The following is a 24,664-nucleotide window of genomic DNA, read 5'->3' on the forward strand; positions in this document are numbered from 1 at the left end:
AAACATATCCAGGTGTTAGAATGGCCAAGTCAAAGTCCAGACCTGAATCCAATCGAGAATCTGTGGAAAGAACTGAAAACTGCTGTTCACAAACGCTCTCCATCCAACCTCACTGAGCTCGAGCTGTTTTGCAAGGAGGAATGGGCACAAAATGTCAGTCCTCGATGTGCAAAACTGATAGAGACATACCCCAAGCGACTTACAGCTGTAATCGCGCAAAAGGTGGCGCTACAAAGTATTAACTTAAGGGGGCTGAATAATTTTGCACGCCCTATATTTCAGTTTTTTTTTTTGTTTAAAAGGTTTGAAATATCCAATAAATTTCGTTCCACTTCATGATTGTGTCCCACTTGTTGTTGATTCTTCACAAAAAATTACAGTTTTATATCTTTATGTTTGAGGCCTGAAATGTGGCAAAAGGTCGAAAAGTTCAAGGGGGCCGAATTCATTCGCAAGGCACTGTATGAGCCTTATTAACCTGGATACATCTCTTTTTCATTCATTCAACTGTAATATTGTTCAATGAAAAATGTGAGGTTGCTTGTTCATTTAGTTCATGTGACACTGACCTTTTTCCTTCCATGTCTATTTTTTGAACATGTCTTTCTGAACTATCTGAAATGTGTTACTTATGCAGAATATTATCAGGCACAATTGTTAGAAATGTGCAGTTTATGCAACTTACATGAATGCAGGTTTATTGTAAGTGTTGTGTCTACTGTTAAAATAGGATGTTTTGATGCACACATTTTAATCTAATTTACTGTACCTCAATCTGTTTTCACTTCTCTTCTTCCAGCTCTGCTGTTGTGCAGACATGAACAGCAACAACAGCCTGAATCCTTTGTATTTTCAGTTCACTCTGTTTGCAGACTTTGGGCCCCTCAGATATCTGTTCTTCAGTCTGTGTCTGTTGCTCTACATGACTGTTGTCTCTGCTAACATTGTCATTATTCTGACAGTCTGTCTGGAGAAGTCTCTGCATCAGCCCATGTATATTTTTATCTGCTGTCTGTCTTTTAACTCTCTGTACGGCTCAGCCGCGTTCTTCCCCAGGTTTCTGATGGACATTCTGTCTGACACTCATTTGATCTCACGTCAATTATGTTTCATTCAGATATATGTTATTTACACCTATGCATCATGTGAACTGACTCTCCTCGGCATCATGGCCTACGATAGATTTGTTGCTATTTGCCAGCCTTTACACTATCACAGTAAAATGACTTTTAAGATGGTAACACATCTTGTGATTTTTGCCATGCTCTACCCTGCATTTGCTATGGGTTTCATGTGGTATCTTACTGACCGATTACCGCTGTGTGGCAATAAACTGAATAGGCTTTTCTGTTCCAACTGGCCTGTGGTTCTGCTCTCCTGTGTGGACACAACTCTGAACAACATAGCAGGTCAGTTTCTCACGATGACAACCATCTTCATCCCCCTGTTCTTTGTCCTGTACACCTATCTACGTATTCTGCTTGTTTGCAGGAGAAGCTCGTCTGAATTCAGAGGAAAGGCGTTACAGACCTGCCTGCCTCACATCGTGACATTCATGACCTATTCTTTCTCTCTCTTCTGTGAGCTGTCATTGACTCGATTTGAGGCTGATAAAATGAATCCTATAATCACAGTTGTTTTATCATTAGAGTATTTGATGATCCCTCCCATTAATAACCCTCTAGTTTATGGCCTGAGTCTGCCTCAAATCAAAGGAGTGATTTTTAGTTTTTTTAAGAAGATTCCTGCTGCAAAATGTAAAACTTAAAATCCACATTTAGCAAACCATATATTGCTAAGGTACAAAATGTGCTTCTGGAATATGTTAAATGTATTCATCTATAGATCTTGTTTGCTATTACATAAATCTTAAGGGGGCTTTGAAACTCACATTGTGGTTTTGATTTGGTTTCAACTGTTCAGAATATTATACGCTGCTTTCTTTAGGCCGATTGAAGGCCAATAAAAATTCTAGGACACGGAAAAAAACGCACTGGGTTATTTGCATTTTTTTAAACCAATTACAATTGTCATGGGAGGGGCTAAGCTTTGGACGCAGCAACGCTGGCTCTGCGAAATAGTTTGGGGAAGGAAGTTGTTTTGGTGGAACATTTGGATCCCTCAAAAATTAATGGCCACATTAATTATTAAAAGAAGTTAAGTGTTCTCAAAATACAGAAATGTGAGCTATTTAAATTAGCTGGATACATGGTTAAACGTTATTTTCTCTTACCAGTGTATTGCTGAGTGTACTTTGTCCATGGCAATCACCGCCAATCGGTCCGATAACATCCCAGTTAGATAGTAAATGCCGTTTACATATTTTTTGTAAATCTTTGCAATCATTCTGCGAAATAGCCGGGCAAGCCTGTCTTATTGCACCATCGAAATTTTCTTAGAAACTTGCCACTACCAGCATGTAACTTGCAAGCTCAAAGGTTGTCATTCATTTCCCTCGGCGATGGGATTTTGATAACAGCAAATGTACAAAACCCTCCCTTTCTGCCTGCTGTGGCTTCATTGACCTCCTCCTACAAGAGCTGGCAGTCTCGGAGGGTCAATAAGGTATTTGGCTGGCACCTGTGTAAGACTATCTAGGCCTTACAGTGGCTATATGTAAATTTCAGTTGGTGTTGATTCTAGCGTCCGCTTTGGTAAAAGATCTTTTCTTTACGGTGCTGTATTACCCAATTTAGATTATTGAGTTATCATTACAGGCAGGTCATATAGTTGAGATGAATTTTGCTCTGACAGAAAATCATTCATTTACAATAAAAGAATACTTAACAGATGCATTGTTGCATTTTAAGTGTTGCATACGGTAACTTAGCCTACTTTGGATGTCTCGTGAGCCAAACCGGGTATCACTGTCGAAGCATTACAGAGGGTACAAGGGAAACGGAAAAAGTAGGCCGACACAAACACAGACTAAAAGGAATAAAACCTCCACGCTAAATGGAAGGACGTAATTTAATGTCAGCTTCTGACGTACAACCACATTGCGCATTATAAAGTTATTTTCTAAATGAAATAGACATTACATACCTGAGGGCCAATTCAGGGACATTTTTGAATTATTTACAATCCCATAATCGTCTCCATCTGTTGATAGCCCGACCAAAGTTTACTTGTGTTATCGCCCATCACTGCATAAAAGTGGGATTTCCGTCCCCGTAAATGCCTGTAAGCGCCCGGAAATCCCCTAATTTTCGGCAGTTATCGACAATTTACAGGCTGTGAACGTCACGTTCGTCTGTGCCACATATTGTCGGAAACGAACCATGACGTATGTGGAGAGCCTCCGCGGAGGTGTTAATGGATCTAATTAGAAAGAAAAGGCGCTGGCCAGAGAACGTCTGGCCTGGCTGGAATTTCTCACTCACTATTGGATGAAACCACTACTTTTAAACAAGAAAAATCTCCGTGATTGGTTCACAGGTCTGTCACGGGTGTTAGGCTATTGGGCAACCTTGGCCATCATTATTATAATAATAAAATTTTGTATATATATATATATATATATATTTATTTATGTATTATATATATATATTTATTTATTTATGTATATATATATTTATTTCATATATGCTATGTTGTATATTCATGTCATGATTATCATAGTTAAAATGATTTGCCAGGAACGTGCTGTTTATTCAAAGATAGAGCTTTATTGACACAAAACACAGACAGAAAAAAACTGCGTACAAAGCATCGGAGACACACAGCACACACAACAAATATCCCACGCTCACGAGAAGCAGCACCGTCCACACCTAACCCACGGCCGGCTCGGAGCTGTAGGTAACCGGCAGCATTCTGTCCATTTAGCAGACGTCTGTGGTCTGCACTGCGTATGGACACAACACATCTATGAATGCACCTGAAAAATATTCACATTAACCAAACGGATCTAATCGTACCCTCTTTTCTTCTCGACCGACTCCGAGCTGAACTCTTCACAGCTTCTGCCCGCGATGCCACATCTGATTGTTTCCAGCTGAAGCTCCTGCGTGCTGTCTTGTAGTTTACAGGCAGCTGGAAAACAATTAAATGAGAGTGGTATGAATAAAAAACATAAGTCACAGTAAAATTAAACAAGGAAAGATGAAAAAGTAAAAATTACTTACACACAATGGCGTCATTATCAGCGTCATGTAAATCTGGACTTGCAGACAGCTCCGAGCAAATATAGGTCACGGCCTCGTTATGAGGCGAGGTTAGTCTGAAAAAAACCCAACTATGGTTAAGATTGGTATCTATTAACGTATCTATGTCCTTATACAGAAGAATTAATGAAATTCATTCAATGAAAGCATATTCTTCAAATATTACCCTTGCTCCGGTTCGTAGTGCCTGCTACAGTTTATCTCAGAGTTGTGAAGACGGCGGACTGCTTCCTGTAAATTACGAGATAAAAAAAATACACTTTTATAAAACAACTCAATGACAATGACAAAGCTGATATGCTTTATGTGAAGCACAGTGTTTTGGTGTCAGCAGAAAGACTTCTCTTAGAAAACTGTACAGTGGAGCCTCTGTCTCCATTCCACCAGACAATGTTGGATGAGCAAGACCAAAGACTAGTCATGTCACTATGCTCAGTGGTTGAGCTAGGAGACTGTGAATGAATCATGGAATGCACATTTTACCTTTGTGGCAAAGCCTGATAAAACTAATTGTTGAAATAAATTATTTTGTGTATCTTTTTTACATAACATTGGTCATTGCTAATGACATACAAAGTAATTAATCTAGCATACTTCCATTAAATAAATCAATTCAAGCTAAAATTGAAGAGTCTACAATTAGGCTATACTGAGTCTGATCTATTTTAAGAGATTTTCTTAAAATTAAGTTAATACCTTTTAGAAAAATGTCACCTGGGGTAAAACTCCCCCTGCTGCTACCCTGATTTGCATTTGTATAGCTCACAGCATTTTCATTTACATGTGAAAGCCTCCCCTAGAATTAGAGGGAGGGGGGTCATGGGGGGACAACTGCCAAGCAAGGCCCACGTCAATTTCCGACAATTTTCGGCAGTTTTCGGTGTTGCCTGTAAATTGCCGTGTACAGCCGTAAACCTGAAGTTCCACGACAATCTACAGTGCCGCATACTGAAGAAAATCCCACTTTTCATGCAGTGCATTGTCGTTCACTTTCCCTTTTAGCTTTTAGTTCTTCATTTAATTTCCTTCTTTTCTGTGATGGCTCTGCCCCAGTATCAGCCATAACTACAGCAGATGACTTCTAAAATAACATTAAAATACAATTAGGCCTATACAAAGACATCTCCTGCTTCCTTTTACATGCCTCAAAAGGCCACAGGCTTTTCAGTTGTTATGATGAAATCTATGACCAGTCAGAATTACTGTTACTGTAGCGCTGTCTACCTGCTGCAAATCATTCTGTCACTTTGCAGGAAAAATCTAACCTGGGCAGAGGCCTTACTAAAATCTATATAAAAATGGCATTCTTTTCACTGTTAGTCTTGTTTGCTGTTACAGGTCATTGAAGACCATTGTCTGAAAAATGACAGCATTAGAAATATTAAAAGATACATATAGTCACTTTAACCAAGTGTATATCTGCCAGACCTGTCTCATTGTCTGTCTCTCCTGATTTGGGTTTGTTTTGCCAATTTTGTTTTGTTTTTGTCAAAATTCAAATTCATTCATCTATTTACCACACTCAAAACTGATTCCAGTAGTCACCACACCTCATGATTCTGGAAATAGTTATCTTCTTTGTTTCAGCAATGAAACCTTCTTTGGTACTTTAAGCTGAATAGTCTACTCATTGTCACATTCTTTGGGCCGGTTTGTGACAATCCCGGACGAGCCCCCACTTGAATGAATGAATGAATGAATGAATTTATTTGGTCATTAGTTATAACCAAAGGGTAGGGTTAGAAGCTTCAGCTTATATAACGCCCCCCCCCCCCCTTGTCACATTTTTAAAACAAGTTAAAAACATACCTACATCTACCTACATACATATATACATACATACCTACATACATACCCACAAACATACATACACACATACATACACCCATTAAGGGTCAGTGCTTTATATATATATATATATATATTACAACTGCCATCTTAAGGTAAATAATATCATAATTAATGATGACAACTATAATGGTAATGGTTTTTTTGTCATCATCAACATGATTATCCACCTTCACACACAATAATACTCAATGTCTATACATATCTAGTATCATGTCTTTAAAACCTTTTTTAAATTTAAAAACATTCCCAATATGTTTTAATTCCCTTGGTAATGCATTCCATAACTTCACGCCACAGACAGAAATGCACCTGCTTTTCATTACTGTATTACAGGTAGGTTGTGTTCCAATTTAGATCGCCTCTGAGGGCGAACCCCTTCTCTTTCTCTAAACATAGTTTGAATATTAGGAGGAAGTAGATTATTTCCGGGTTTATACAAAACTAACGTAGTATTTAGGTTTACCAGGTCCATGAATTTCAGTGTATTTGACTTGAGAAATAAAGAATTAGTATGATAGTGGAAGCCAACATTATTCACAATTCGTATAGCTCTTTTCTGAACTGTGCACACTGTCTGTAGAGTGGTTTTACAGGCATTTCCCCAAATCTCAACACAGTATGTTAAATATGGTAGTATCAGCGCGCTGTAGAGAGTGTTCATAGATCTATAATTTAGGAAGTGTCTGACTTTACTCAACACCCCAATGCTTCTGGAGATTTTGGATCTTACATGATTTACTTGTGATTTCCAACTGATTTTATGGGTAATAAAAACCCCCAAAAGGTAATTATCAGTGTTCATAAACTCTCTCTAACTCTTCTGTGTCTATCCTTAAGCTTACATGAGTTGTTAAATGTGTTTTGCGATTTCCAAAAATCATAAACTTTGTTTTTTTCAAATTTAAAGATAACTTATTTACATCAAACCACATTTTCAATTTACCTAATTCTACTGTCACTTTGTCCATTAGCTTTTGTAAACAGTGGTCTGTACAAAAAATGTTAGTATCATCTGCAAAAATGACAAATTTCAATATATTGGACACATTACAAATATCATTGATATACATAATGAATAATTTTGGTCCAATTATCGAACCTTGTGGCACGCCACACGTGATGTTAACTAAGTTAGACATGGCATTTCCCACTTGTACATACTGTCTCCTATTTTTGATGTAACTCTTCAGTCATTCCAGACCTACACCTCTGATTCCAAACCTTTCCATTTTTTCCAACATAATATCATGGTCTATAGTATCAAATGCTTTCCTGAGGTCTATGAACACTCCCACCGCAAACTTCTTATCATCAACTGCACCTGTTAGATTTTCGATAAGTTCCATCAAAGCCATCGATGTTGATCTTTTTTCTCTAAATCCATATTGACAATCAATTAATAGTTGATTTTGTCACAATCAAAATCAAAAAAACTTTAGTAATACCCTCCTGAAGTTTTTTGATTACATCATACAAATCTGTTCTGAGTTCTCTAGTGTGCCCTTAAGTGAAATCTTCCAGTAACAAGCATAGTACATGGGCAAGTGTGTGAACAATTCCTTTCACGATGCAGCAGGTAGTCTCTGCGAGTAGAAAAGCAAGTATATCACCGGTCTTGAAAGTCTGCGCTCGGGTATACTGATGCATCACAACATAGAAAGATGTTATCAGTGTGACACACCGTACCTCCCTTTGGACCCTGTGTTTACAGGTAGCTGCTCTCAGTGTGATAGCAAAACAGGATAAAAAATCTATTTCACCAGTACATGCACAGCAAGCAAGCACGGCGCACAGCAAGCAGCATGGCGCAGGTTTTCAGGACTGGCCAGCGGCCTCTTGGCCCATGATCCAGCGGTAGCCAACTGCCACCAGGCCCGGGATCCAACGACAGAAAACTAACACTGGGCCCGTGATCCGGCGGCAGCTTGCTGCCACCAGGCCGGGGACGCTTTTCAAAGGCCAGGAAAGAAAAGCGTTCTCAAATTGCTGCTGCTAAAATGGATGCTACAATGGATACTGCTACCACTGCTACCACTACTGCTGATACCGCAAACACGCTATCCATGATGGCCTGTGATAGCTGCGTCAGTTTTAATGAGGGCAGTGCACTTTTAATCAATGCAAATAAACAAATAACAAACGTCAAAGAAGACATCCTAAGGCTGTCGGAAGAACTTTGGAGGAAGGACTCCTTATTGTCCAGTTATGTAGATCTGGCCTGTGGACAGTCTCAGAAGTTGGCTTCTCTTGACTCAGCCCTGCAAGACACTGTGGCATGGGACCCAGCCGCATGTCAGCGGCCCTCTTCGTGCTCTACTCCACCCATAGTCAACTTGGGTTGACGTGGTGGTCCGCAGCCGCAAGAGGGGCTCTGACGGGACCGTCTCTCCACCTCTCCTGTCACTCTCCAACCGATATGCTGCTTTAGCTGTGGAAAATCAGGTCCTCACAGTTGGTGCCTCTGCAGCTCCGCTTACGACCAAACCGGGTCGCCTCCACAACGCCTGTCAACCCCGTAGGCCAACCGCCGCTGATAGCGGAAAAAGTCAACGCTGCCCAGGTTCCGGAAAAATCCAACAGAAAGTCAGCTTGGTGGCCTCCCTCCTCCCTGACCTTGACCGCCTCTGCTCGGCGCAGGATCCTCAAAGAGGCTGTGCTTTGTCACTCTAGTGGGCTTCCTTGACCGGACCTGGTAGGTAATCCTCCACTCAGTACCGTTTCAGCGGGCTCACAAAATTCTCCTGTCCTGTCATGCAGTGTAGTCCTTACTCCTTGCTGCCATGAGCAGCCCAGCCTTCAGATTCCTCATCCTCTTTTTGCCCTGACAACTCTGATAGTGGGTCACAGCATTACCAGAAACAGACGCTTTTTTAAAGCCATAACTCACTGTTTTCCGGGAGCAACAGTCCCAGTCCTTCTGGAGAAACTGCCCGGTCTACTGCAGTCTCTCTCACCCTCCATAACTCGGGTGATTATCTATGTGGGCCATAATGATATGGCACGTCGGGAATCGGTGAAGACGAGGAAGGATTTTAACGACATTTTTAGCCTTTTAGAGCTCTGTGGCAAATCAGTGGCCTCTTGCCAACGGTGTCCCGCAGTTCAGAGCTATTCAGACGGCTTCTGAGTCTTAACACCTGGCTCCAGTACACCTGCTGTGCCCATAATTTTGGATTTATCAACAATTTTGACTTGTTTTGGAATAGCTCCTCCTATTTCAGGAACGATGGTGTCCACCCAAACAAGCTGGGCAGCTCGTTTTTAGCAGCTAACATACAGCACGCTGTACAGTCCGCCGCACGTGAATGACTGTTTACACTACACACCCCCTTCGCAGACTCTTCTTCTCTCAGTACCACTTCTTTCTCTTAGGACATTGTCAGAAGTGACATCTCCCCATACAGCCCGTCAGTGGCAATTACACAATTACCACTCTATCGTCCCATACAGACCATTTTAACAATTAGATCGTCCACCCTGAAGAAACGCTCTGGTGGATCACTTCACGAGGTATCTGCGTCCCCTGGCCCCTGCTGTACCTAGCAGTGGGTCCGCGCCTCTCAAGATGGCGCTGATAAATGCTCGATCCACTACAAACAAATCTTTTATTCTGAATGATTTGTTTATTAATAGGTGCCTTGATTTCCTGTTCCTGACGGAATCTTGGCAGAAAAACTTGGAATACGGCCCTCTAATTGAACTTTGTCCACCTGACTGTTGTTTTATCAGTACTACCAGGACCTCAGGTCGTGGTGGAGGGCTCGCGGTGGTATATAAAGGCTGCTTTCAAAGTCGGATAGTACCCATTAGAGTTTTTTCCTCATTTGAACTGCAGGTTACCAAAGTTGGTAGTTCTAATCCATTTTATTGTATTTTAATTTATTGACCGCTAAATCGTTCTAAGAGTTCTTTTTTGTCTGAATTTTGTGATTTTTTTATCATCCGTTATTATGTTGGATAAAGTTATTATGGTTGGAGATTTTAATATTCATGTTGACGACTTGTCTTGCACTTTAGCTGCTGATTTTCTTAATGTCACTGAGGCTTTTAATTTTATCCAGCATGTTTCTGGTCCTACACACATTGGGGGTCACACTTTGGACCTTGTTTTTACTCTTGGTCTTAATATTGACTCTGTTTGCTCTGAGGAACTGCATATTACTGACCATAATTGTGTTTTGTTTAAATTGTCTTTTAATCCAGATGTATTGCCCAGTAAAAATGTGAGATGTTCTCGCACGTTAAATCATTCCTCAGCTGAGAAGTTTACTGCAGCTTTTGTCCAAAGCGCAGTACTGTCCTCTCATGCTGACATTAATGATTTGGTCCATTCATTCAACACATATTGCATATCAGTGTTGGATAAAGTGGCTCCATGTCAAATGCGTCGTGTTTCCCCCGTCAACTCATCCCCATGGCTTAGTGACTCCATACGCTGTTTCAGGCATACATGTCGGAGGGCTGAACGACAGTGGAAATCCTCCAAGCTTCATGTTCACCAGCTATATTACAAGAACCTATTAACTGAATACAACAACATGGTCAAGGAGGCGAGAACAACTTATTTTGCTAATCTTATTTCTTCCAGTAAACAAAACCCTAAAGTCCTTTTTGAAACCATCAACAATATTGTCAATCCTGTTCCCCCTGAAGTGCCAATTTTTTCAAATAAGGACTGCAGTGACTTTCTCAAGTTCTTTGTAAAGAAAATCAGTGATGTCAGAAATAGCATTATCCCTTTGACTACTCCACTTTCGGCTTACTCAATCCGCCCATCAATCATGAACCATTTTGCTCCAATCTCGCTACAAGAACTCACTGATCTGGTTAGCAGTATGAAATATTCCTCAAGCCCAGGAGATATTATACCAACTTCAAACAGCTCACTGCTGTCCTGAATGCAAACAACATTTTAGACAAATTTCAATCTGGTTTCCGTCAGAAACACTCAACTGAAACCGCTCTTCTTAGAGTGTCCAATGATTTATTAATGTCCTCTGACAAGGGTCAATGCTCTGTTTTGGTGCTGCTGGATCTTAGTGCTGCTTACGATACAGTGGATCATAACATCTTGCTTGAAAGATTTAAGCATTGGGTTGGTATCTCAGGAAGCGCCCTGGATTGGTTCACCTCCTATCTATCAGATAGAAGTTTTTCTGTGTCTCTTGGTCCCTATTCCTCAGAAACTGCGGCCCTTTCCTGTGGGGTGCCACAGGGTTCTGTGTTAGGTCCGCTTTTATTTTCATTGTACATGCTCCCCCTGGGACATATAATTAGCCAAGTTGGAGATATTTCTTATCACTTCTATGCAGATGACATCCAGCTGTATGTCTCTTTTGAGCCAGAAGACACTGATAAAATTGCTTAAATGTTTCAATTCGATCAAGGATTGGCTAGCAAACAACTTCCTACAGCTCAATAAAAATAAGACCGAAGTCCTTATTGTTGCTCTGGACACTTTACCTTCCAAGATTAGTCAGCTGCTGGGCTCCTTGTCCTCAGCTGTTCAGTCCAAACTGAAAAATCTTGGTGTAATATTTGATGAAAACATGTACTTGGATCAACGTATTAAATCTCTGACCTACACATGTTTCTTTCAATTAAGAAACATTGCCAAACTTAGAGGAGCTGTTTCACATTCTGAGCTTGAGATGATCATTCATGCTTTTATTTCATCTTGGCTTGCAACTCTATTTTCACCTGTCTCAGCAAATCGTCCCAGGACCGTCTACAACTAGTCCAGAATTCTGCTGCAAGGCTGCTGACCAGGTCTAGCAGGATGTTGCACATCATTCCAATTTTATACTCATTACATTGGCTTCCAATTAACTTCAGGATCAAATTGGTTCTGACTTATAAAGCTTTGCATGGTCAGCCTCCTGTGTATATCTCGGACCTGCTCCATTCGTACACTACGAACAGGCCCCTCAGGTCTTCTAACCAGGGGTTACTGGTTGTCCCACGCACCCGCATAAAAACTAGAGGATAGAGATTATTATTATTATAAACTTATTAAAAGTTCAGTAGTTGCCATATCTGCTGTAGGTCAGGAGAGGGTGCTGTGTATTTTTCTGAGAGCTAGATTTAGGCCCTGTTTACACAATGACGCTCGCGGGTGAAAACAAAAAACTATTTTATCGGATGTGCCTTTCGTTTATACGCCGACGGCGTTTTTGGGGCTTAAAAACGCAAAAAAGTGAAACCACCCTCCAGAGTGGAAATCTTAAAAACACTCCACCGTCACGTTACCGTCTAAAGGGTAAAAACGCAAAAGTCTGAAGACAGAGGTGTGGAGAGAGAGGAGAAAAAGTCGTCCAGGTAGTCTGTTGTTACAGAGTAAGCTACAGAAATTATAGGCTCTTGTTATCTAAAAGAATTTCAATGTAATGTAGGGTCTGCTTCAGCCTCCTCTGCCCGCTGCCTCTTGCTCTCAAGCAGCGGCTGAAGGGCTGCGATGCTCAGGATACTGGCAGTGCTCCCGTGGGTGCTGTGTTGTGGCTTATCACGGTCAACTGTGCCGGTCATCATCAGACAAACATGCAACTCCACCTCCTCGTCTTTCCAGACACGCTTTTGTTGTTCGCTTCGACATGTTTTGGTTTCGCGCTACTAACGGGAGAAGTAGAACAAAGGTTCTACTTGGTGGTGTTGTGTGTCAGTGCCACCTAGCCGCCTGGCGTACATACTACATCGAATTTCACACACTTTTGCGTCACCATATGCACGCAGATTGCCCCCTCCAAAACTCTTGTCTAAACGCGGAATAAAAAGTGAGAACGCAACGCCACTTTTGCGTTTTCTATTCAGATCGTTTCCGTCTAAACATAGCCTTACATACACTAATGCAATGACTGTTTTCTGAATGTCTTTATCCACAGGACTTATATAAATACTATATACAGAATGTTGTGTTGACTGATATATGTACTAATTATCTCAGCTCAATATAGGATATCAAAGTGGAAAACATCCATGAACTGTAATAGGTGGTTATTTGCAATTGCAAAGTTTTCACTTGTGGAAACATTTTGAAACTCTATCATCTGTGAGCCTTGTTAATCCGGACACAACTCTTTATTCATTCATGAAACTGATGTATTGTTCAATGACAAATGAGAGGTTGCTACCGAAACATGGCTGTGCCATGAAGCATATGTTAGTGTAAATGAATCCTCTCCTCCCAGTCATAGTGATCCTCATTTTCCTCGAGGCTCTGGCTGAGGAGGGGGAGTTGCAGCCATCTTTGACTCAAGCCTGTTAGTTAGTCCTAAACCTACACTAAATTATAACTTGTTTGAAAGCCTTGTTCTTAATCTTTCACTACCAACTTCGAAAACATTACAGCCAATTATATTTGTTGTTGTTGACTGCGCTCCAAATCTGTATTCTGAATTTGTATCTGAATTCTCTGAAATCTTAAATCAAAGTCATTATTGTAGGTGATTTGAATATCTTCACAGCAGGACTCTTCTTCAAAAATATAAATATCACTCCTTTGAATTGAGGAAGATTCAGGCCATAAACTAGAGGGTTATTAATGGGGGGATCATCAAATACTCTAAAGATATAACAACTGTGATGATTGGATAAATTTTATCAGTTTCAAATTGAGTCAATGACAGCTCACAGAAGAGAGAGAAAGAATAGGTCATGAATGTCATGATGTGAAGCAGGCAGGTCTGTAACGCCTTTCCTCTGAATTCAGACAAGCAGAATATGTAGATAGGTGTACAGGACAAAGAACAGGGGGATGAAGAAGGTTGTCATTGTGATAAACTGACCTACTATGTTGTTCAGAGTTGTGTCCACACAGGAGAGCTGAACCACAGGCCAGTTGGAATAGAAAAACCTGTGTAGTTTATTGCCACACAACCCTCTGAGACATGAATTATTTTCGACAACCTCTGGTCCATCTGGTTTTACTTTGTAAAACAGCTTGTAAAACATCAAACTGTTGTGCACAGTCAATCTATTAACACAATTTTTTTTCAGGACAAACTGGGCTATTAGAATATGTGTGCTGCAGTTATGTCACTTGAATGTAAAAAAAAGGTTGTGGGACCACAAAGACAAATAAAAAACAAAACGTAAATAGAATCTCACAGATATGTATTGATATCACACACAAAGCAATAAAAGCTAAGCCAATCTCCTGTCTAAAACAGTTCTCATATGTATTAGGAGTCAAATAGTGAAGAAATAAACATTAAAACTTATACAGTGGACCAAATATCTACATTTCTTCAAAGAAAGTCCAGACGCTTTTGCCCTCATGACATTCACTTATGCCAATACTCAAAATAATAATGTCATATTTATTGATATCACACACACAGCAACTCTACACAAGCATATGTGTTGTCTAAAACAGATCTATGTATTTGGAGACAAAAATAAACATAATCAACATTATAACTCATATAAAGGACAAACTATTTACATTTCTTCAAATAAGGCCCAATGTATGCCAAAACTCAAAACAGGAATGCTATTCTTCTCTGTAGAACGGTTTAGAACAATTATAGATGATCTTTGGGGGTCTATATAACATCTAACTATTCTGTTCTATATTCTGTTCTATATTCTGTTCTATATCCTTGGGTGATCTCTCTTCAAAATAAACAATCTTTGCTTGGTCTCTGGGATGACATATTGCCGGCCTTATATGGGCCTAATGTGTTGACGGACCAGCCTTCCATTGGTTGACAAGACATCAACAAGCGTCTCCCAGAGCATCATGGGAAACAAAATGGGTGGTTAGCATCAGAGCTAGCGGCGATTGGTGGCGATAACCAAGAAAAAAGTCAAATTATGGACATAAAGTGTATCAATCTTGGATGTAACAGTTTGGATTTATTGTTCAAAGACCCCGAAAAAGTTTGGACTTAAAGGCTGGATACAATATGATCAAGAAGATGCAGTTTTTTCTCGCATACGACAACTCAGGCGCAGACGGTTAACATTGCATGCACATGGTTCAACTAACAGGTTAAAATATATGATTGAAACTCACATTGTGGGTTTCTCCAATGTTAATAGAATATTCTTTTGTCTATTTCTCAGAAATAAATGTTAAAGCACATGTTAGAAAATATACTATGTGATGCTTATTCACACAGATTGAAGGTCAATTAATATTGTGCCTTTTATATCATGACCTAGAAAAGTGGTTCCCAAATCTGGTCTGAGTTCTCTGGTGAGCCCTCTAGTGGAATCCTCCAGTAACAAGCGTAGTCAGTGTGTGACACAGCGTAGCTCCCTTTGGACCCTGTGTGTACAGGTTGCTGCTCTCAGTGTGACAGCAAAACAGGATAAAAGTTCAGCTGCTGCCTCAGTCTGCTGTAGGTCAGGGGGGGGTGCTGTAGGGGAGGGTGCTGTGTATTATTCTAAAACTTATGTTTACATACACTGATGCAAAGACTGTTTTCTGAATATCTATTTGACTGCTGGACAGACCAAAGGACACATATGAACACTATATACAGTATATTGTTTCAGCTGATTATATCAGCTGTTATAAGACACAAAAGTGGACAACTTCACTACGCTAAAAGCTTTTCAGAAAGGTTGAATGTAATTGCAAATATTTCACTTGTGGAAAAGAACCTTTTGAATATCTGTCATATATGAGCCTTGTTAACCTGGATACATCTCTTTTTCATTCAATCGTTCAACTGTAATATTGTTCAATGAAAAATGTGAGGTTGCTTGTGCATTTAGTTCATGTGACACTGACCTTTTTCCTTCCATGTCTATTTTTTTAGGATGTCTTTCTGAACTATCTGAAATGTGTTACTTATGCAGAATATTATCAGGGACAATTGTTAGAAATGTGCAGTTTATGCAACTTACATGAATGCAGGTTTATTGTATGTTTTGTGTCTACTGTTAAAATAGGACATTTTGATGCACACATTTTAATCTCATTTACTGTACCTCAGTCTGTTTTCACTTTTCTTCTTCCAGCTCTGCTGTTGTGCAGACATGAATAGCAACAATAGCCTGAATCCTTTGTATTTTCAGTTCACTCTGTTTGCAGACTTTGGGCCCCTCAGATATCTGTTCTTCAGTCTGTGTCTGTTGCTCTACATGACTGTTGTCTCTGCTAACATTGTCATTATTCTGACAGTCTGTCTGGAGAAGTCTCTGCATCAGCCCATGTATATTTTTATCTGCTGTCTGTCTTTTAACTCTCTGTACGGCTCAGCCGGCTTCTTCCCCAGGTTTCTGATGGACATTCTGTCTGACACTCATTTAATCTCACATCCATTATGTTTCATTCAGATATATGTTATTTACACCTATGCATCATGTGAGATGACTATCCTTAGCATCATGGCCTACGATAGATTTGTTGCTATTTGCCAGCCTTTACACTATCACAGTAAAATGACATTTAAGATGGTAACACATCTTGTGATTTTTGCCGTGATCTACCCTGCATTTGCTATTGGTTTCGGTCTCCTCCTTACTGTTCGATTACCGTTGTGTGGCAATAAACTTCACCGGCTTTTCTGTTCCAACTGGCCTGTGGTTCTGCTCTCCTGTGTGGACACAACTCTGAACAACATAATAACTCAGTTTGTCACGATGACAACCATCTTAATCCCCCTGTTCTTCGTCCTGTACACCTATCTACGTATTCTGCTTGTTTGCAGGAGAAGCTCGTCTGAATTCAGAGGAAAGGCGTTACAGACCTGCCTGCCTCACATTGTGACATTCATGACCTATTCTTTCTCCATCTTCTGTGAGCTGACATTGACTCGATTTGAGGCTGATAAAATTAATCCTATCATCACAGTTGTTTTATCTTTAGAGTATCTGATGATCCCCCCCATTAATAACCCTCTAGTTTACGGCCTGAGTCTGCCTCAAATCAAAGGAGTGATATTTAGATTTTTGAAGAAGATTCCTGCTGTGAAAATGTGAAACTTAACGTGCACATTTAGCAAACCATATATCTCTAAGCCATAAAATATGCTTCTAGAATATGTTAAATGTTTTTTCCATAGATCTTGTTTGTTATTACATTCATTGTAAGGTGGACTATGAAAAGCAAGATGTGTTCAACCTGAACCAAAAGAATGATATTAACATTGCAGATGCATGGTTCAACTAACAGCTCCACAGGCTAAAATAAATCTTTTACACTCATGTTGTGGGTTTGAATTAGTCTCAAATGTTAATAGATTTTTTTGTCCATTTCTCACACAATAAATGTAAAATCACATATTAGAAATATATATCATGTGCTGTTTTTCCAGGCAGATTGAGGCCTTTGATATCATGTTCCCAAATGTTTCACGTCAAGGACACCTAAACTGACACAAATTAGGCCAGGGACCCCCAGTTGACAAGATTTGTCCCAGGGCCACCCACCTGACTGGATGTTTCCTTTTGGATGTTTTACTAGAGAAAGTGTATAAAACCCATGATAAACAATAGTCATACATTCTGTTATTGTGTTAGTGGAAATAATGAACACTGATGTAGAACAAATTAGAATTGATAAGTGGTCAGGTGTGTTTGGTGGGAATTTGGTCTCACAGTGTTTTAGCTCTGTATGTTCCACTGTGTTTTTTCTGTTTTAATATTACTTTGTGATTTGTGGTGAACCAGTTACCCTTTGTAATTATATTTACACTATATTTACACAATATTATAATGATGTAGAATTTGGAATAAACAAGACAGTTCAAGAATTATAAAACAAACTCAAAAAAAGAAGGGAAAGTACAGTGTTGCGGCTGTAAGCAGTCCAACAAAATGCTGCAGTGAGGAACTAAACACAGAGATGCATAAACACACTGTGACGTGCTCAAGATTGTATTGCAATGCTTTATTCCTCCACACGTAAAATACAACTAGTACTGCAGTGACCAAATTTAAAGTTACTTTGTGAGTCAAAATAAGTGCGTTAGTACGGCGGTCAACAGAAAGTGTTCGCTCCTAGGCTCACCCCTCTCTGTCAAAGCCCAAAAAGAACAGGTGAACAGGTGAAGCAAACATATATAATGTTATCACTTCCGCTCAAGCCACAATGAACCACCTACAATATAATAATCAATAAATAATATAAATGAGGCCATAAACAACATACAGTATGTGGCTCCTACATACAGAGCTGGGGATTGCTCTGGCTTAAATCTAGTTGCTACAGCCACTAACTGAAGGTTGTGTCTGCCAACCCACAACCACAATCTTTCCCTAATCTTAACCAAAACACATTTGGTCTCTTATGGAAACCTTTTAAATTCTTATTATATTGATCTGCAAATTGTAAGAACATTTGTATCACCGTGTGTATTTCGTCCAAAGCAATCCCCACCAATCGGTCCCATAACGTCCCAGTTAGATAGAAAATATCGTTTACATATTCTTTGTAAATCCTGACAATCATTCCCGGAAATAACCAGGCAGGCCTGCTTTATTGCACCAACCAAATCTTCTTAAAAATAACCAGAAAATAACCAGGCAGATAGAAAATATCGTTTACATATTCTTTGTAAATCCTGACAATCATTCCCGGAAATAACCAGGCAGGCCTGCTTTATTGCACCAACCAAATTTTCTTAATAACCTGCAATTTTCAGCGGGTAGCTTGCTAGCTCAAAGAATTGTTGTTCGTTTCCCGTAGCAACAGGATTTTCAGAACAGCAACTATTACAACCCCTTCCCTGCTGTGGCTTCATTTGCCTCCTCCCGCAGCAGCTGTCAGTCTGGGAGGGTCAATCAGGTAATAGGCTAACACCTGTGGTAAGCCTCAAATTAGGCCTCAACCTAATCTATATCTGCCAGACCTGTCACATTGTCTGTCTCTCTGATTTGGGATTGTTTTGTTCTTTTTGTTGCAGTCAACATTAATCCAAACATGTGATTCGGTAAATAGTAATCTTCTTTGTTATGCAATAAAACCTTCTTTGGTACTTAAAGGGATATTTCACCGCTGGAAAGATGAATATGTATTTAAATTGGGTCATTTATGTAGTAGAAATGTGAAATAATTTTAGAAGTTGGTGCCTTCTAGAAAAGCCAGAAAATGTATTTTTGGCTCATGTGGATGAAAGACAGCAACTCCCAGAATGCACTTGCTTCGCTTCCCTACAGGCCACTCCCAAGCCACGCCTACCAGTTACAGAGGGCAGTCAAGTGTGTTTTATTGTCATTTCAACCATATACACTGTATATAGTGAAACGAAATGTTTCACCGTGGCTCAAGTGGTGTTACACATTTAAAATATATAAAAATTACAATTCATAAAAACATATAAAAATGACATTATATAAAAACAACATACGAAACCGGCTACATTTAGTGCACACACATTATAGACTATACATAAAGTGCAATTACTACTTAACGTAGAGCATTTAAGACAGACAAGGGACAGGACAAACAACAAAAAACAGGGCATAAGTAGACTTGTAACAGAGCACTGATTGTTATAAGTTAGGTTCCCCTTTAGGTGAAGGTAGAATATAAGAACTTTCTTGAGATTTGCGTGGTTGAAATCAACAACAACAATAAATAGTCCATCCGGATGTGCACTTTGGAGCTTCGTAAAATTCAGCTAACGCATAGCCTGGTGGGATGTAAACACAGAGTATAAACACAGCCGTGAATTTGCATGGAATGTAGAATCGTCTGCATTTAACAATCACAAACTCCACCAGCGGCGAGCAGTAGTTTGATACAAGCACCGCATTTCTGCACCAGTCCGTGTTAACATATATGCACAGCCCACTTCCACCAGTCTTACCTGACAGAGCAGCATCTCTATCTGCTCGGAGGGCTAGCAGGCCAGGGGCCTATTGCACAAAAGTAGAATAAAGAAATCCAGGATAACTGAAAAAGCGCAGCTTGACTTAGTGTGATCCACTCATCGCGGCTTAATCGGTTGCACGTTTGCCAAACCAGGATAAGTAGGTGAAGCTATGTCAAACCAGGTGTACATAGCTGGGATAAGTGCACGTTCACGGCTTTCTTAAATAGACCACGGTATCGATCACAGATTTACTGATGCAGAAATGGAAAAGAGGTGAGCAGCATATGTTTCACCCGCTGAACAGCCGCTTCTAATGGAAATTTATGAGGAGGTGAAACATATAATATGCAAAAAGGGTAATACGGCTGTTATCAAACGGAAAAAAAGCCCGACAGACTATAGCGGACCGACTGAATAGGCTACGTATGGATTTAAAAAAAATCGACTTAGTCACTCCACGTTTTAATTGTTTTAATATGCATGTTTTATGTGTTGGTTTTATTGCTGTATATGTTTGTATGCGCTAAATGTGCTGGTTTTAGTGTAAAGTGTCTTTGAGTAGCCTAGCCTGTAAAGCACTATAAAAATAAAAAAATGCATGACTGGACAAAAACTAGAAAAAAGTGACTTCAATACACACTGTAAGCATATAGCCTGTTATTATTCATGTTTTTTTATTCTCACTCCCAAGCGCCAAGATGACAAGTGACAGCACCAAAATAAAATGATTAAGAAGCTTTGTGGCATTCCAACACATTTTTACTCCCATTTGGTAAAAAAGGACGTTTGATCAGGTGCCTATCGCGTGGTTATTGATGCAAAAGTCCGCTTTTAGAGTCCGCTGCACGGTGTGGGAGGATCCCGCTGCCTCCCCCACCTCCCGCGTAACGGGCGGGGCACACTTCATGGGGACAGCAGCGGAGGAAAAGCCCATTTCCTCCGTATCGTCCCACTTTTTACCATTACCATCTCAACAACTGCAGTAGTAGGATTTAAATCAAACTCATGACAGCAATAGTGACAAGTAATGCATGTTAATAAAATGAAGCAGAACACATTCAGAAGACAATGCAATGACTGTTAAACACGTTTATTTCGGATCAGAGCAGCAGCTGATTTAACACATCAGACTCCAGGATTAATCTTAGCCTGCCTGTTAGCCTGCTCTGGACCAGGCTAGCTGCAAAGAATAAATCGCCATGGTTACTTGGCTGGGTTTAATTCAGCCTGCTTTTGTGCAACCAAGTCAAAGCTAAATTCATCCAGGATAACCTGAATATCCCGGCTTAATCCCTTATCCTGGTTTTGTGCAATACCCCTCAGGTAGCTGGATAGCGGAGTCCGGTACTGTTGTTCAGCCATGTTTCCACAAAAACAAAAACACAGCAGTCTCTGAACTTGCGTTCGGAGTTTCGTTGAAGTTGGATGTAGTCCAGTTTGTTGTCTAATGAGTGGACATTGCATTTGATGTCCCCTTCCCCAGCTAGCGGCATCAAGCGACACCGCAGGCTGAGGTGCAGAGTGTCGAGAATTCTGTCTGAAATAAAGTTTCCTGCATATTCTCCGATCCGTACCAATGTATCACGCTGGTACACTTGTGTGGCAGTTTGAATGCACATGATTGCAAGGTTGCTGCTGAAAAGAGAGCCTGTTAGCTTAGCTTCAAGATGGCTGACACTCAACTCACATCGGGTAGTGACAGTCCCACCCCCTATGGGCAGGTTGAAAACATGCGTAATTAGCACAATACAGCTATATCTCGTATCAGGGGGACATGAGAGAGGGAATTCAAATTCATTCAAAAATACTACCGGGTTTCTACTGATACAAAGCTTGTTTGTGACAGTCCCGGGCGAGCCCCCACTTGTCACAAATATAATACCCTCATTAAAGTTGTCAGCGTTTTTTTTATTTAAATCATGCAAATCTGGTCTGCGGAATCCTGCAGTAACAAGCTTAGTACATAGGGCAAGAACAATTTCATTCACGGTGCAGCAGGTTGTCTATGCAAATGTGTGGTTAAAAAGCAAGTATATCTCCTCTGCCTTGGCAGTCTGGGCTCGGGTATAGAAATGCAACACAACACACACGCACATACACACACGCAGTCAGTGTTTGACACAGCGTAGCTCCCTTTGGACCCTGTGCGTACAGGTAGCTGCTCTCAGTGAGACAACAAAACAGGATAAAAGTTCAGCTGCTGCCTTAGGCTGCGTCTCATTTCTGTCTTACCCCTTACCCCTTCCCCTTAGTTTTGCGCGTTCATGTGAGAGTAAGGGCTGTCCCAATACTCATTTTGATCGAGAGGTAGGGCTAAGGGGAAGGACTAGATACCCCTTAAAACCAAGCAAGGACGCAAGCTTACTTGAAAGCAAGAGGTATCCAGATACATTGCACAACCAGCAACACTGGCTGCCAGATCAACCAGAGAGACCCATAAATGTAAGTATTTTCGGCTTAAAGAATTGATTTAAAAATTACAATGGTCTTGTTTTGTGCTCTACACAGTCCTATACATATATATTTGCAACCATGTTCTAAACTGAAGTTTTTAAATATCGCTAGCTTGCTATGCTAACACTAATGCTAAAACGCTAACGTTACATTGCTTATTTGCACAACCAGTGTTTCCCACAGATTAGGACGCAACTTGTGGCGGTGGGTGGGTGTCGCCCTGTGGGGGGTGGGGGGGAGCGCGAGAGAGAGAGAGCAAGAGAGAGAGTCGCACGCAGTTGGATGCTGTCCTCATCTCCTACTTCAATGCCTAACGAATCTATCTCTTTGTCTCCCCTGTCTTTCACTGGTTGAAACCTGAAAATACTGTAAAACAAATTAATAACATAACTAATTCCACTAGTCGGGCTGTTCAGCTCTGTTTCAGACTGATACCTCTGGTTCAGGCTGGTCGTCATCCTCAACGCGGGTCTTTTTCAGTCGTGGAAAATACTTTTCAATACTCATCTGGATTGAAGTAGCAAACATTCAGTGTAAGAGTAAAAAATTACATAACATTATTTATAATAAGTTTATTTGATTCACAGCTCCTATATAGTGTTTTGACCTCGACAACCCAACTGCATTTTACCGCAAACTTGCGACTAGTTAACTTTCTAAAGCGGCCGCAATGGCTTGTTAGCTAAGAGTCGGGTCGGTGATGGTGCATATGCCAGGGCTCCACACTAACTTTTTGCCTTGGTTGCACTGGTGCGCCTAACTTTTTTTATTTAGGTGCACCAGCACAAAATTTAGGTGCACCCAAATTTTTCCTCGCATCGCCGTAACGCTGAATGGCTATACACGATATGTAGCTCTGTATTTCTTTACAAAGTGGGCTAAATGTCAGTTTTAAGTCAAAGCCACTTTTCACAAGCTCTTATTAAAACAGATTGTGATTAAAATAAAATGCAAAGACAGGGTTTCCTTTACCAGTTTGAAAATATTCAATGTAAATGAAAGTTATCTAAAATAAATAGCCTAGGAGATATATATATATATATATATATATATATATATATATATAAAATATATGAGTATAGATATATATTTTTTTTTGAGCCATTGACTGACTTGGGGCCCTTTTATGGGCTGAAATATGTGCCACCAGAAACTGAATTTGAATCATTTATATTTGAATTTGAATTGCTAAACTTGAATAATTGCATTGAAAAACTGAATTTGAATCACATAATTTGAAATTGTATTGTTAAATTTGAATCATTCCATTGAAAAACTGAATCTGAATAGTATAATTTGAAATTGAATTTATTCATTTGTAACTGAAGTCTAATACAATTTGATCTTCACTGAAAATTCAACTCTCTATATATCCTCACATTCAGTTCTCACTATTCAGATTCAGATCAGAAAATTCAATTTCAAGTTACTGAGACAGACATCCGGGTACTTGGAGGATGAAGGAAGAGCAATCGAGCGCAGATCGATAGGTAGAGTTCAGTGGCGCAGGATTAGCACTAAAGATACCAAACTGTTTTTGGATGTTGGAACGAAAGAAATGACCAAAAAAACAGCAAGGGATAACAGTTCACAGGTGAGAATGTGTTTTATGATATATATGCCGCCTTGGACCTGCAATCTGAGCTTCGCGGCAGCGGGAGGTAGAGAGTTCCGGCGACGGGCGTGCGCCTCTTTCCCCGGCAGGAACACCGCCGTCTCGCTGCTGCGCGGGTCCCCGCTGATCCAGATCGGACCGGCCAAAGACAGAGTGGTGAACGGCAGGATCTATCACGTAGTCCAGGACGACCTGTATGTAGATTTCGGCTGGAAGTTCCACTTGCGTGTGCGGCGGCCGGCAGACGGAGAGAAGCTAAAGCGGGGCAGCAGAGTCCGTGTGCGCTGCAGGATCTGGAGCTCACTGCCCGCTTCCTGGAAGCCAAAACCGACACCACGCTGCTGAGGCCCCGGGCCGTACTGCTGGGACGGCTGGATGGAAGGGAAGCCCGGAGAACTAGAACCAGGACTCAGCGGAGCGGACTGTCACAGCCTGCTGAAGTTTAAATCACAGGTTTCCTAAAGGGAGTCTGGCGGGACTCGGACTGTGGACGACGAAACATGACTTTAAGTCTCGTTAAATAAATAACTACATGCAGAACTAAATGAATGAATAGTGGAGCAGTGAGCCTGGACATTTCAGTCTGTTTAAACTTCACTTTGAAGCAGAACCTCTTAGTTCAGAAGGGTGAAGTTTCTGTTTGGACTCAGATCTGTGAACTGATTATAATAAATATTCTTTTATAAACACATGAATTAGTCTCTTTGTTTTGTTTGTTACTGCACATGATGATAAAGCTACACTTTTAAATCACAAACAAAACTAACTTTAATATGTATATAAACGGCTCCTAAGGAAGGAGACAAACGATC

At 40.4% G+C, this 24,664-nt stretch overlaps 2 protein-coding genes across 2 annotated transcripts; both read left to right on the forward strand.

Moving 5' to 3' along the window:
• The first annotated feature begins 816 nt into the window (after positions 1–816).
• Positions 817–1,768, forward strand: LOC120569460 (olfactory receptor 6N1-like). The gene has a single exon (XM_039817323.1). It carries the CDS (start codon positions 818–820, stop codon positions 1,766–1,768), a length of 951 nt encoding a protein of 316 aa, XP_039673257.1. The 5' UTR covers position 817.
• A 14,233-nt stretch (positions 1,769–16,001) lies between these two features.
• On the forward strand, positions 16,002–16,946 carry LOC120569461 (olfactory receptor 56A4-like). The gene has a single exon (XM_039817324.1). The coding sequence runs from the start codon at positions 16,002–16,004 to the stop codon at positions 16,944–16,946; it is 945 nt and encodes a 314-aa protein (XP_039673258.1).
• Positions 16,947–24,664: the final 7,718 nt, after the last annotated feature.

This window comes from Perca fluviatilis, chromosome 12 (genome assembly GCF_010015445.1).
Source record: "Perca fluviatilis chromosome 12, GENO_Pfluv_1.0, whole genome shotgun sequence".
NCBI lineage: Eukaryota > Metazoa > Chordata > Actinopteri > Perciformes > Percidae > Perca > Perca fluviatilis.

What these genes read in the sequence shown, in the direction of transcription:
- LOC120569461 (XM_039817324.1), top strand. Translation starts at nt 16,002, where the DNA reads ATGAATAGCAACAATAGCCTGAATCCTTTGTATTTTCAGTTCACTCTG.
- LOC120569460 (XM_039817323.1), top strand. Translation starts at nt 818, where the DNA reads ATGAACAGCAACAACAGCCTGAATCCTTTGTATTTTCAGTTCACTCTG.